General features: G+C 41.0%; 2 protein-coding genes across 6 annotated transcripts in view; one reads left to right on the forward strand and one right to left on the reverse strand.

Annotated features, from left to right (window-relative positions):
• Positions 1 to 1,261, reverse strand: part of ITSN1 (intersectin 1) — a 219,550-nt gene extending 218,289 nt beyond the window's left edge. The window contains exon 1 of the mRNA XM_061193962.1: positions 1,051 to 1,261. Within this exon, the coding sequence (XP_061049945.1) occupies positions 1,051 to 1,055 (5 nt within the window). The 5' untranslated portion in view covers positions 1,056 to 1,261. The remainder of the gene's footprint in view (positions 1 to 1,050) is intronic.
• Positions 1,262 to 1,572: 311 nt separating this feature from the next.
• The window catches only part of CRYZL1 (crystallin zeta like 1), a 33,332-nt gene continuing 21,559 nt past the window's right edge, over positions 1,573 to 13,345 (forward strand). For 4 of the 5 annotated variants that reach the window (XM_061192889.1, XM_061192891.1, XM_061192892.1 and 1 more), the window contains exons 1-3: positions 1,573 to 2,073; positions 10,276 to 10,347; positions 11,999 to 12,076. In XM_061192889.1, coding sequence (XP_061048872.1) covers positions 1,975 to 2,073; positions 10,276 to 10,347; positions 11,999 to 12,076 — 249 coding nt within the window. In that variant the 5' untranslated portion in view covers positions 1,573 to 1,974. The other variant, XM_061192890.1, reaches the window with a different exon arrangement.

Genomic DNA, 13,345 nt, shown 5'->3' on the forward strand with positions numbered 1-13,345 from the left:
TGCATGTATTTAAAATTTCAGGCTGGTGCTGCCTTCAGAATAGCACTGATGATGGCAAAGTTCTAAAGGAAACTTTCATATTAAGAGGCCATCAAAAATCTCCATAGCCTTCAACTCAACATAGAAGCCGCTAATTTATTTCTTCAAAAGCAAAGCCTTTAGTCTGAATCACAACAAAAGATGTCTATAGGAAATGTAATCTACGAAGTTGCCTTCTAATCCAAAGGCAAACAAGGAGTAAAGGAAGGCGCAACCCATTCCTCGTTGGTTTCCTTTTCCTGGGGATTCTCATCACATTTCCTCGTTCAAGCAAGAGCCGGTAATTGTGCCTTCGGTCCACACCGTAAAGCCGTGTCTGTGCGTAAAGAAAGGAAGGGGAACGGCAGACACCGGGGACGCGCTCCCACTGAAAGGAGAGCCGCTTTCCGTTAAATACCATCAGAGACAGCCCCAGCAAGAGGACTCAGGGCCAAACGGCATTGACTGTCCTTCACTGACAGGGATTTTGCAGGCACACGAGAGAGAAAAAGGGATGAGCCGGGGACTCGAGGCCGGGGGAGAGAGGCGGGAGGCGAGACGCCGCTCCCCGCGAGCTCCGGATCCCCGGGAGGCTGGCGGGGAAGCGAGGCTTGGCCGGCCCGCCAGGCTCAGGCGGCCGAGGGCAGCGAGGTCAGCCCTGGAAGGACCGACCGCCCCACGTCCCCCCTGAGGAAGGAGGGACCCCGCTCGCCGGCCACGGCTGCGGACGCCCATTCAACCCGAAGCCCGTCCCGTGGCCGCCACCCCCTCAGTCCGCCGCGGAGCCCTGGCCTCCCGGCGCCCGCCAGCCGGCCGCCCCACCGCAGCCCCCGGGAGAATAGGAAGGACGAGGCACAGGGTCAGCGGATGCCTCGCCTCCCGACCGTGCGGCAAAGGGTGAAGGGCGCCCGGAGGGACGCGCACCGGCCCGGGGAACGGGCGCCCCAGGCGGCCATCGCGCCGACCCCCGCGCCGACCCCCGCCCCTGCCGCCTTCCCGGTCCAGGCCGCCGCGGTCCAGCCCGCTCCTCACCTCATCTCCAGGCGGGTCCACGCTGCCGCCCCAGGGACAAATCAGTACAGCTCACTCGCAGCGGGAGGGAACGCAGGAGCCGCAGCCCTGCACACCATCCCCGCCCGCCCGCCTCTCCGTACGTCCCGGAGCCCGCTCGGGATTCTCCCTCGCGAGCCGCCGTACTACGGAGCAACCAAGCTGCGCTCCCTCCCCTCTCCTCCGATCTTCTCTACCTCCTTCGCTCCCTCCCTCGCTCCCGCCTATCTCCTCATCTCCCTCGGCTGCCTCCCCTGCTCCCATCCACCCCTCCATCTCCGCCCCCGGGTGGGTGGGGACAAAAACCCTACCAATCGGAAGAAGGGGCCCACACCTCCTCACCGCCCCCTACCTCTAGCCCCGCCCACCGCGGGGAACCAAAGGAGGGGCAGCTGAGAAAAATGAAAGAGGACGGAGTGACAGCCGAATAAACCAATCAGCAAGCCCAAAGGGGGCGTGACCTGGGCTCTCCTTCCTCCCCACCCCCTTTCCAGAAGGCGTAACTAGAGATGTCTGGTCTGGGATTTTCCTGACGGGGCTTGGGCAGATTTTGTTCCACGATTTCGGTGCATTTCTCCGTTGCCGTGCGAAGCGAGACACTAGTTAGGATGCGTTCAACTAACTAACGGAAAGTGGTAAAGGAAAGAACAGTGTGGAGGCAAAAGGGAGGCGGGGCACAGTCCAAAGAAGATTATGGGGATACGGTTGGAATGAGGAAGGGTGTGGTCTTTGATATGTGCATAAAACTGAACCCTTCGGCAACTAGGACTTCGCGCATTTATTGGTAGCCCCTGGTGCATCGCCTTAGAGCATGCCGGGAGATGTAGTTCCATGTTCGGTTGCTATGGCGTTCCCTACAGCCTCGGAGAGTCCGAGAGCCTCCGAGACTGACGAGCGGCCTGGCCAATGGGAACAGCCCCTGGCCCAGAGGGGGCGGACCCTCTGCAGAAGGACTCGAAGGTGGCTGTGGTGAAGGTGCAGGCCGTTGGAGCCGCTCCGAGGCAGGTGAGTGCCGAGAAACGCGCTGCGTGTCTCGGGAAACCGGGCCTTGGGGGAAAGAGCAGGAGACGCCCCGGCGAACCGTCCAGCCCTGGGGCGGATGGTGGTTACCGTCCTCAGATCTCTCGGGCCCAGGCCTCGCTTAGCTGAGGCCGCTGAGGGGCGGGTAAGACTTGATTTGACTGACGATTTCCTGGTCCTTACAGGTTTGGATGGTAGATTTTACCTCAGTTTGTATCTCTCTCCATATTTATGGAGGCAGAAGTCTGGAAGTTCCCTTCCACTGAATCTCCCAGGTTGGATTTCTCCCCTTCCTGCATCTTTTTGTTCCCCTACTTGGAGTTTCTTTTTTTTCTACCTTACTCCTTCCCTACCGCCGCTTTCTCCTCCACTTTTGTTTTTCGGTGAGCACTTACTTAAAGCCAGGGTATTCGCATTTATGTAACTGTAGGGCCAGGTTTGTCCTCCAGAGTAAGCTCGACAGCGGAATCCGCTGGAGCGATGCGAGAGAACCACCTCAGAATCATATTGAAGCGCAGATGCTGATTGTGTAGGTCTGGGCGGCCCTGAGAATCTGCAGTTCTGACAAGCTCTCAGGTGCTGCTGGTCCGCGTCATGAGCAGCCGGGTTCTCCATCAGCTCTGAGTGCAGATTTAATGAGAGCCACGTTTAAAAAAAAAAGAAAGAAAGAAAAAAGAAAAGAAACATGAAATTAATTTTAAAGTTTCATTTAACCCAGGATGTCTAAAATATTACCATTTCGGGATTTCCCTGGCCGTCCAGTGGTTAGGACTCCGAGGTCTCACTGCCAAGGGCCCCGGTTCCATCCCTGGTCTGGGGAACTAAGATCCCACAAGCCGCGCGGTGTGGCCAAAGATAAGAAATAAAATATTATCGTTTCGATACATAATCAGATATTTTAAAATCGAGATATTCTGCATTCTCTTTTTCTTCATATTAAGTCTTCGAAATCTGATGTGCATTTTACAGTAACGGCACATCTCAGTTCTGACTAGGCACAGTTCAAGGGCTCCTTGGTGGCTAGTGGCTACAGTTACTGAATGGCACAGATCTAGATGATGTCATAGCCCACGGCCGAAATTAAAAGGTGTTAAAACTCAAGTTGCCCTGGACAGAACCCCTCGCTGCTCTGTGAGATGGGCTTTGGAACTCTTGATATTTTACAAGTTCTCTGCTCAGTTTACAGAAATAATAGTAAATAGTAAAAACAGTCAACGTTTATTGAGCACTTACTGTGTGCCAGGTATTGTACTGAGGGCTTTGCATGTATTTTTTTAAGCCTTACAGTACCCCCTTGAGGTAACTACTGTTATTATTCCTCTTTTATAGGTATGGAATCTAAGGCCCAGAAGGTTAAAATTACGTCATACGCCCAAGTCATACAGTGAATAAGTAGGAAAGCCAGGATTCAGGGTAGGGTCAGTTATGACTTCTAAATCGTATCCATCAATCACTGCACTGTATAATTATTACCTTTTATCACTAATTTCAACTTATTGATACCTCTGCTCTAGATGGCAGAGGATGAGACATTCAGATTTGAAAGAGAGGGTTCACCATACAAGGCAAAGTTGCCTGTCAGTTGCAGTGAAATGCTGTGCATTCAAAATCAGAGTTCTAGATTGAAGAAGAGTGCACAAAACCTCAAGGAGATATATAGGCCTTTGAACCAGTACTGTACCCTGGACAGTAATGTGTCTTGGTTTATTTGTGCACCTCCTTGAAGGAGGAAAAAGGGAAGGCTTGGGAATTCTTAAAATGTTTCACTATGGAATCACAGTGTTTTGGGGGTTTGTTTTTGGTGAAATCTTTTTTTAATTGATAAAAATGTTTTCTTGCTCCTGTGAACTTCACATAGAATAGTTCAAAGACAGCTTTATTAATGATTTTTCTAGACCCAATAAACAGTATACGTTGAGCTAATGAGAGTTTTATGAGTAGAAAAGCAAAAACACACATATCCACATAATGCTAAAATGTAGTATTTTGCAAAATAATTTTCTTCTCTTTTTATACATTATAATAAAGGTGACATCTCATGAATTATTTTCCCTTGATTGTGAATTTATTAGTAAATATTTAATCAAAATTACAGTTCCTACTTTGCATCTGAAGTAAGAAATGATTTAAAATCCTATAGTGATTTAGAAAACTAAGTGTTGACAAACTGCAGTAATGTTAGTCTGTGGAGAAGAACATCCCTTAAGTCAGTTGGAGAAGAGGGAGACAGTATTAGAGATACAGGGAGGATCCCTCAATTGCTTATCTTCCTCATCACCTGCATTGTCCCAGTGTCACATGATTAAGCCAGCAGGAAGGGATGACTGTCATTCATGCCACCATTGGCTCCACTGTTCCCCAGTAGTACAGTATGGGAAAATATGATGCTAATTCAGAAATATAAATGAAAGTTAAGTTTCTGTCGTTCTAGATCTTACTATATTAAATGGCCCTACATCAAATAGAAACTGGAACAAAAATTTCTAATCTTTCAATTAATAACCATCCCACTTCCCCTATCAACCCACTACCCACCCCCCAGCAGTACTAGCAAGGGGGTCCTACTAGTAAGAATTCTTAAGTGAAAAGGTATTTTGTAAATCAACAAATAACAATAGTTAAGCTCTCTTGGAGGCAGGAGAATTAATCAGAAATTCTTTTGTGATTCAAAAGAGGTCATTGCTGAAGCCACTTGTTGCATATATAGGCAACAATTTGACGTATCCAATCAAATGCCTCTTGTTGTTGCTTCCGCCTAAAGCCCGTATCAAAAAAACTTTTTTTCCTTTCCTAATTCTTCACCTATCTTTAGATCTCAGGTTGTGTGAGATGTAAAGATTATGCGTCACTTGTATACATTGAATTGAGTATGTCTTGATAATGTTCATATAAATCTAGATTCTCATAATTAGAAGAGACTTTGTGATGGTCATCTCATCCCCCGACCTCCTCAACTGATGCTTGAATCTCCTTTATGATGCCACTGTAAATGTGTATCCAGCCTCTAGTTTAAATCCATCTAGTAAGAGGGACCATGCAACTTCATGCATTTTCCTAAGTTTTAAATTATATACCTAAAATGTGAAATAAAAAGTTCTTATAATACATGTTATTAGCTAGAAACGCTTTCCAGGTTTAGCTAGGTATGAGCCACTATCACAGTGTCTCCCATGCCCATCTTGTAACAGACCCAGGAGAACAGTATGTAGCCAAACACCTGTGTATTCATTGCTTATGTAAAGTGTCCTTAAAATATACGGATTTCTAGAGACTGTTGCCTGCACAATGTAGGGATATGCCTCCCTCTTTAAGAAGCAGAGCTGGCCTATCAAGTTAGGACTACCAGTCTCCTCCACAGCCTGCAAAGTATGGTATTTGAACCAAACCTCCAGTTAGTTACTTTGATTATGCTGACCATATGTTTTATGGGTACATGGTTTGACATACTTCTTTCTCTGATATGTGGATATGTATGAAAAGTCCCACAGATGGGTAAGAACATTGTTAAAACTTAGTATTGTCACCTCTTCAATATAACTGAAGATTTACCCCTAACAATCCAACTAGTATCATAATGCTGTACACTAGGCCCAGCATGATGGGCCAACATTTCAGAGTTGACTTCATCTGGTTTTTTTGGTAGCCTAGCTGCTTGACAGTGTATCTGTGCTTTCCTTAAAATAAGAATTAGGGTGGGTTAGAAGCATTAAAACTGAATCCTGAACCTGAAGTGGCCACCAAATTGTAAAGTTTGTGTTGGGGAAAAATGGAAAATTGAGCATATAAGAAGAGTTTGGACTTTCAGGCTTAAGTTGTCCATAGAGTAACAGGTGTATTGGATGAAGGAAAGAAAGGAAGCCATTCAGCAGCCTGTGGCCATAGCCCAGGCCTGAGGCATTGCAGTGTTAGCCCATCGCTTGTGCTAACATCTAAAATGAGCAGGTAAGCCAGGACATTGTAAAGGAAAAGGAAGCCTTATGGTTGATAACTTAATGCAGAGGAAGGAATTATGATAGATTCTAAAATATCCTCGATGACTGAAGTTTGGTACAGCAAAATCTTGTTTGGGGAAAAAAAAAAGAGTCTAGTTTTATGTCCGTTGATTTTGAGGTTGATCTGATACTCAGAACACTTTTGGTCTGAAAGTGTAGATAAGGAATGATCTGTAGAGGTTTTATTTACAATTATTAATAGATGAGCTCCTTGGGGCATAGTGTAGCAGGGGAAGAGCAAGTGGAGTTCATGTTGTTATAACTAAGATGAAACCATTTGAAATTTCTTCCCATTGATTTTTTTTTAGAAATTCCTTAAAAGATTAGTACTTTCTTTAACTACTTTCTTGGTGTTATTTATGGTAAGTGTTTAATTTATGCAAATTCCTTATTCTGCTTTGTACCAAAAATTATTTAAAATAGAGGTCTTAATTTTTGTTTCTCCAAATTTTTCATATGTTACCATTATAAAAATTTAAAGTATTACAACCATAACCTTCCATTTGTGGACTTATGTCAAATATATTTAAAATCAGATGTACCTGGAAAATTTTAAAATCTTTATGCTTTTTATAGGGCTTTTTACATCAGCCTATATTTTTAAACAGATTTATTTTTATTTAAAAGTTTTACGTAGCACTTTTTTGATAAAGGAAAACTTACAGTAGAATATATAATTTTGAGGTTACATGACATTCATCCTTGGAAATGGCATGATAAATAGTATACATTTAATTTATATTTTTATTTTATGAGGTGTTCAGTTATTTTATTTCCTGTGTGCAAATATCTTTACATTCAATAAAAATTTTGTTAAATAATGGACTAAGTGTTCCATTTAATCTGGACCAGTGCCTGAGAAACTTAGTGGGACTTGAATATCATCCATTCTACCATTTTCTCCCTGTTAAGAACTTAGTATTGGGACTTCCCTGGTGGTGCAGTGGTTAAGAATCCACCTGCCAGTGCAGGAGACTCGGGTTCGAGCCCTGGTCCCGGAAGATCCCACGTGCCGCGGAGCGACTAAGCCCGTGCGCCACAACTACTGAGCCTGTGCTCTAGAGCCTGAGAGCCACAACTGCTGAGCCTGCCTGCCACAACTACTGAAGCCTGTGCGCCTAGAGCCCATGCTCTGCAACAAGAGAAGCCACCGCAATGAGAAGCCCACGCACCGCAACGAAGAGTAGCCCAACTCGCCGCAACTAGAGAAAGCCCTTGTGCAGCAACGAAGACCCAACGCAGCCAAAATAAATAAATAAATAAATTAATTAATTAATTAAAAAAAGAACTTAGTATTCATTTTTGGGGTTGCAAAACAAGTAATAGTTCCTCAATTTTCTTCTGGCCACTTTTGTAAAAACACTTCTCTTTCTTCACTTTGTAACTTTGAGGGGTTTTTTTGCTCCCACATGTTTCCTTATTGGACCAACTAAACATTACTTTTTTCTACCAGCCAGACTGATTGTAACCTAATTTGGAGGAACTATTTAGGACGATCAGACCAAAAATACTGGCAGTATTATGTATATAACAGTTGTCTTAAGGGACACTAGGGGTTCACACAAACAGCTTCCAGGGTGGTGCATACTGTATGGTGCATACAGGTGCATACAGTATGAGATCCATGTGACTGCTGATCTGGGAGACATGCCGTATGTTCTCAGATGCAATGGGCAGGAAAGACAGTGGCTTCCAGAATTACAAAGGGAGACACTTTGAAATCAAGATGTTGATGTGTAATTATTTCATTTCTCAAAAAGGCAACTCCAGTAGCTCCAGACTGAGTAGGAGCAGAGATTTATTTATTTCGTAATAAGGAATATTGATTCTTTGAAGCAATAGCTGGGAAAACCCACTAGTTAGTGAGTGAATAAAGCAAGGCTTTGTTTGTTAGTATGTAACAATGAAATCTAGAAGCATGGGACAGATGGGGGAGATTGCACGTCACTGGGAGGTGATTTCAGATAGGGAGTAGGACTTGAGCTTTACTTACTTCACAGAATCTATAGCGTAAGTACTGCACAGTCTGAGAGAGCAGGCAATGCCTGGAGCCCTGAGACAGCGGTGGCCATATGGTGTGAAGTCATGCTGACTAGATCAGACAGGGTATGTGTTGGAAAAATGGGGGGGAGTAAGGTAGACTAGGGACAGTGGGTATGCATCTTAGACAGCCTTTACAACTAGGCAGAAGAGCCTAGATTTCTATAAAAGGGAATGCATAGCTGCTGTTCTGTGCTTAGGTTCTTCCCCTCTCCCCTACCACCCCAACAAACACATTGATGTATGTACGCGTGCACACACCCACCCCAGAGGGCTTCTCTAACCAGAGGGCTAGACTTAATTTAATCTTCCTACCTGGCTCTTCTTTTCTTTATATACTTTGTTGATAGATGCTACATACATAATTTCTATAAATGTCTGGAATGTGTACTCATTTCTCTTAGTTCCAGCATTTGATTATTACCTTCTAGAAAGTAGCAACCATTACTGAACTGCTCAGTAAAAATCCACTATAGACATCCATTAGATCCACTAAGATTCTGCTTGCAGGGCCGGCTTCATGAGCACGGGACCTGTGCAGTCACACTGGACCTCACACTCAGAAGGGACTCAGGCTTGGTTTAAATGCTTGGCTGTCACCATCTTGAAATTTTAATAATTTCTGGACAAGTTTCCCCCCGTTTTCATTTTTCAGTGAGCCTTACAAGTTGGGTTGCTAGTTCTGTCAACAAGCACTTAATTATCAATCCTAAACTAAAGGAGATAGGATTCTAGTTTTAAGTGATACATCTAATGTTAGCAGCTCAATAGAAAACCATTAAATATAATGGTTAAGAGAAATGACTTTGGAGTTGGTAGCACCTGATTTGTCTCAGCTCTAGCCCAGGGGGTGCTATGAGACCCTAGGTATGTGCCTTAGCCTCTGTAAGTCTCAGTTTGCTCATCCATAAAATAAATTGAATAATACTGTACTACTTTCACCAAAAAATATGTACAAGAATGTTCTTAGCAGGATAATTTGTAAAAGCCTTAACTGGAAACAGTCAAATGTCTATCTTTAGTGGAATGGATAATAGTAATTTATTCATACAATGGAATACCATATAACAATGAGAATGAATGAAATAAATACAACTACAGGCAACAGCATGAGTGAAATTCATAACACTGAGAGAAAGAAACTAAACATAAAGGAGCATGATTTCATTTGTATAAAGTAAAAAACAGACAAAACTCACCTGCTCTTAAAACTCGGATATTGAGTGTCCTTAGGAGGGGAAGGTAGTGACTAGAAGGGGAACGAGGGAGCTTCTGGAGTTCTAGTGATGTATTTCCTGCTATGACATGGCCACATTCACTTTGTAAAATTCAGCAAGCTATACACTTAGGATCTGTGAACTTTTCTATGTATATTCTTTTTTAGTTAATTTTTTTTTGGTAACTTTTCCTCTGCTTGTTTGTTTGGGTTTTTGGCTGTACCACGCAGCATGTGGGATCTTAGTTCCCTGACCAGGGATCGAACCTGCACCCCCTGCATTGGAAGCATGGAGTCTTAACCACTGGACTGCCAGGGAAGTCCTTCTATGTGTATTTTATACAGTACTTCTATAAAATTTACATTTAAAAAATAGTCTTGTCATGCAATTACTATGAAAATTAAAGAAACAGTTGTGAAGCCTTAGAGATGCTTCAAGAAGTCCGCAGAATACAGGTTTAAATACTTCCATTAAATGGCTTATAAACTGATACAGAGGAATTAGGGGTACAATTTCAATGAGTGTCTTCATTGTCCACTTTTTCCTTTTTTAATGGTCTTTTTTAAGACTTTGAAAGCCCTTTCAATGACACCTTTGGTTATGAAAATTGAGCCCTCTGGCCTGCATAAGGTTTTTCTAATTTTTTCAAGTACATCTCAAAATTTTTATTGAACAGTAAAATGAAGTTAAGCACATGCTCACCTTTGTGTGAAAGGTTGAACTATAAGCCCATTCTCAAATGCGTACCAGAGATTGTTGCGTATTATCTTGTTTGATTGCTTTCAAGAACTATTACCTGAATTCGTTTGAAGACAACACTTAGAGTTGTCATTTTATCCTTTGCCAGCACTATTTTTCAATTTTTACTTTCATTTGATCTGGAAGACGTTTTGTTGATTAGTTTATTTCATGTATATTTTTTCTTTTTTTGTTTTTAGGTGACTATGAAAGGCTTATATTTTCAACAGAGTTCTACAAGTGAAGAAATAACATTTGTGTTCCAAGAAAGGGTAAGAAAAATTGTTTAATCATTAAATGAAACAAGATAGTGTATTTTCCATATGTGACAGACCCAGTTTTAAATGGCCTGTTACAAATTATTTTGAGTTGAACTAAATGAGTGAAAATTACTTAAGTGAAACCCTATAAATTACTTTAATCTTATGTGAAAACAGTGGTCCATATTGTGGTATAACTATATTTTTTAAAAGAGTTGCTACAAAGGAGTTTTTAGTTCCTCAGCGTGGTGGCATAAAAGATACTAGGAAAACAGAACAACTTCAGTAGTCTTATGTGTTGCAAAATTAACCCAATTTATTTTGAATACCACAGTAAAGTGAGTTTTCAGATTGTAGGCATATTTCAGAAAATACTTTCTCTCATATTGGGAAATGAAAGAGGTGGAAAAGCATTGTTTTTCACACTAACTTCTGAGCTGTGCGAAGTTACCTCATTCACTAAGCCTTAAATGGTTTCCAGTTTTTTACCACTTTAAGCACAGATAGTAGAATTTTCATACATTGGTGATTGATTGAAAGGTTTGTGGCAGGCCAGAGTCATTATCCCACTGTAAATTTAGGGATGAAAACTAAGTGCTATATGTATTTCATAGTGCCTGTATATTTCATAGTAGTAATAAGAATTTCCGGCTCATGAACACAATCCAGTTTTTCTGTGTTATCTTTCTACAGCTCCAAAATCATTTAAGTTAGGAGTCTAAACCTCAGACAGCTTGGCTTCTACCATTGGGTCAGGATGAAAGGTCTAAGAGTTTTGATTGGCTCTCAGGAGCAGTCATCACCAGGTTCACACAATCATGAGTAAAATCCACAAATTCATCGATATTGTTGAATATATTCGTGTTATCACCAAATATTATCAAATCTGAGTTTTAAAAAGGGATATCCCAGAATATTGTGTTCATATCAAATTAAACGCAGTGATCCCTTTGATAGAACACAGGAGGCACTGTGCAAGTAGCTGTTCTAGCCAACTTTTGATCTAATATTGGGGCATATCAGGGGTTGAAGAAAGCATTTTAATTATTGGTGTCATTGGTGGATGGCATTGAGTACCTGAGTCTGAAAATATCTTTGCCTTTGCAGTTATATCTAGCTGTGAAATATGAGGAATAATTAAGTTCCATTAAGTTTGTATTTTGACCCCAGAGTGCCATGGCGCATGCTGAAATGTCCAAGACAGATGTTAAATAAAGCAGAGATTAACAAATGACACTAACAAACTTTATTTATAGCATTAAGAAAATTCCATAATCATTACGGTGCATATATTATGTGTATGTGTTTAAGGCTATCCCTGCATGAAGGTTTGATGCTTTGAGATTATTTAAATTAAAATGAGGTACAGTATTTGTTGCTCTACTTCGTTATCCTGTGTTCATTGCCTACACATATATCCCTGTCAGTATCTTAAGTACCTTTTCAAAATATGTACCCTAACTAAGGCTTTTTACAATTTTTACCCCCAAATTCCCTATATTCTTTTGTATTATATACTATAGGATAATTGTTTGTACCTTTTTCAGTTAAGTTAGGTGTAAGATTTGGAGCCTGTTTGATTTTGTTCAATTATGTGAAAATTTTTGCGACATGAAGGCATATTCTAAAAGGAATGTGTAATTATTTTATTATTTGGTTCTAGGAAAATCTTCCTGTTACAGAGGATAACTATGTGAAGCTTCAAGTTAAAGCTTGTGCTCTGAGCCAGATAAATACAAAGGTATAAATACAAAGGTATTGGTGCTTTTATTTTGGCCAAAAGTCAAATGAGAGTTTCACGATATATTTAGCGTACAAAAATTATAATAATAACAACTGAATTCTGAGTACGAAGAAATTATCATTCTTAGAAGAATAGAACAGCTAGGAAAAAGATTAAATGTTCATTTGTGTATTTCTATATTAAGGTAAATTATTAGCCTAATTGAAGTCATGCATTTCATATTATTATATGAAAATATTTTATAAACTCCTTTACATTGTGAAAAGCTGAGAATTTATAATTACTAAGGCCTATAATCAAGGAAGAAGTGACTGTTTAATTATAGTAAAAATAGAAACTAGAAACCTAAAATTAATTTATTAAGTCTCTAGTCTGTAGATATTTCTAATCAATGTCTTGATAGGGTTCATATTCTTCTTGTCATTTCTCTTTGTCTCTCTCTCTCATACACCACCTCACACCACCCCACAGTAATCTTCCATTATTGACCACGAAGTACATGGAAAGTCTTCAAATGGTAAATAAATGAAGTATGGTTAAATGTGCCATGATAAATAGAGCAGGCCCATTTACTCAGTTTTATAAAGATGAATACTATAGTTTTATTGGACCCTTAACTTATTGGCTTATAATGTCAGCATAATTTCTAGGGATCTAAAAGTTTTCTTCAATAAAGTCACATTTAGGGAAATTACAGAACAAAGGTATAGGCTTCCACTGGGCGATTCTGTAACATGAGCATGACTTGAGAAGTGAATTAGTGAGATGCCCTGAAGTCCTTTCACTGGGGATAATCTACTGTTCCTTATCTGCAGAGTTCTATGTTCAGCCCTTCCAAGATATTCTTTTTAAAACTACAAAAAATCCATTCAAATGCCGGTCTAGGAAATTATCTCCATGTCTAACAGAAAGAAATGGTAAATTACAGTGAAATCAGTTTGATTTTACAACAACTATTAATCATAATGATTAGAAAACTGTAGGAATGTGAGAAGATGCTTATGGTAAGCGAAGGAGAACAGGGTGCAATTGCCATAACCATGATTTTAGCTCTGCATAAAAAATAAATACTGTAAAACACCAAATGTTTCTGTAAGAATGTTATGTGAACATCTTAGGAAAAAGGTAAAGTTCCACATTGAGAAAGAGACTTTTCTGGCAATGAAGTATGTATAGGAGATCAAAGAATTGAAAATTAAGGGAAATATACAAGAAAATTATTTCAATTTCTTTTTACTTACTGTTCCTAAAATACTAACATATCTA

This window comes from Eubalaena glacialis, chromosome 6, assembly GCF_028564815.1.
Source record: "Eubalaena glacialis isolate mEubGla1 chromosome 6, mEubGla1.1.hap2.+ XY, whole genome shotgun sequence".
Lineage (NCBI taxonomy): Eukaryota > Metazoa > Chordata > Mammalia > Artiodactyla > Balaenidae > Eubalaena > Eubalaena glacialis.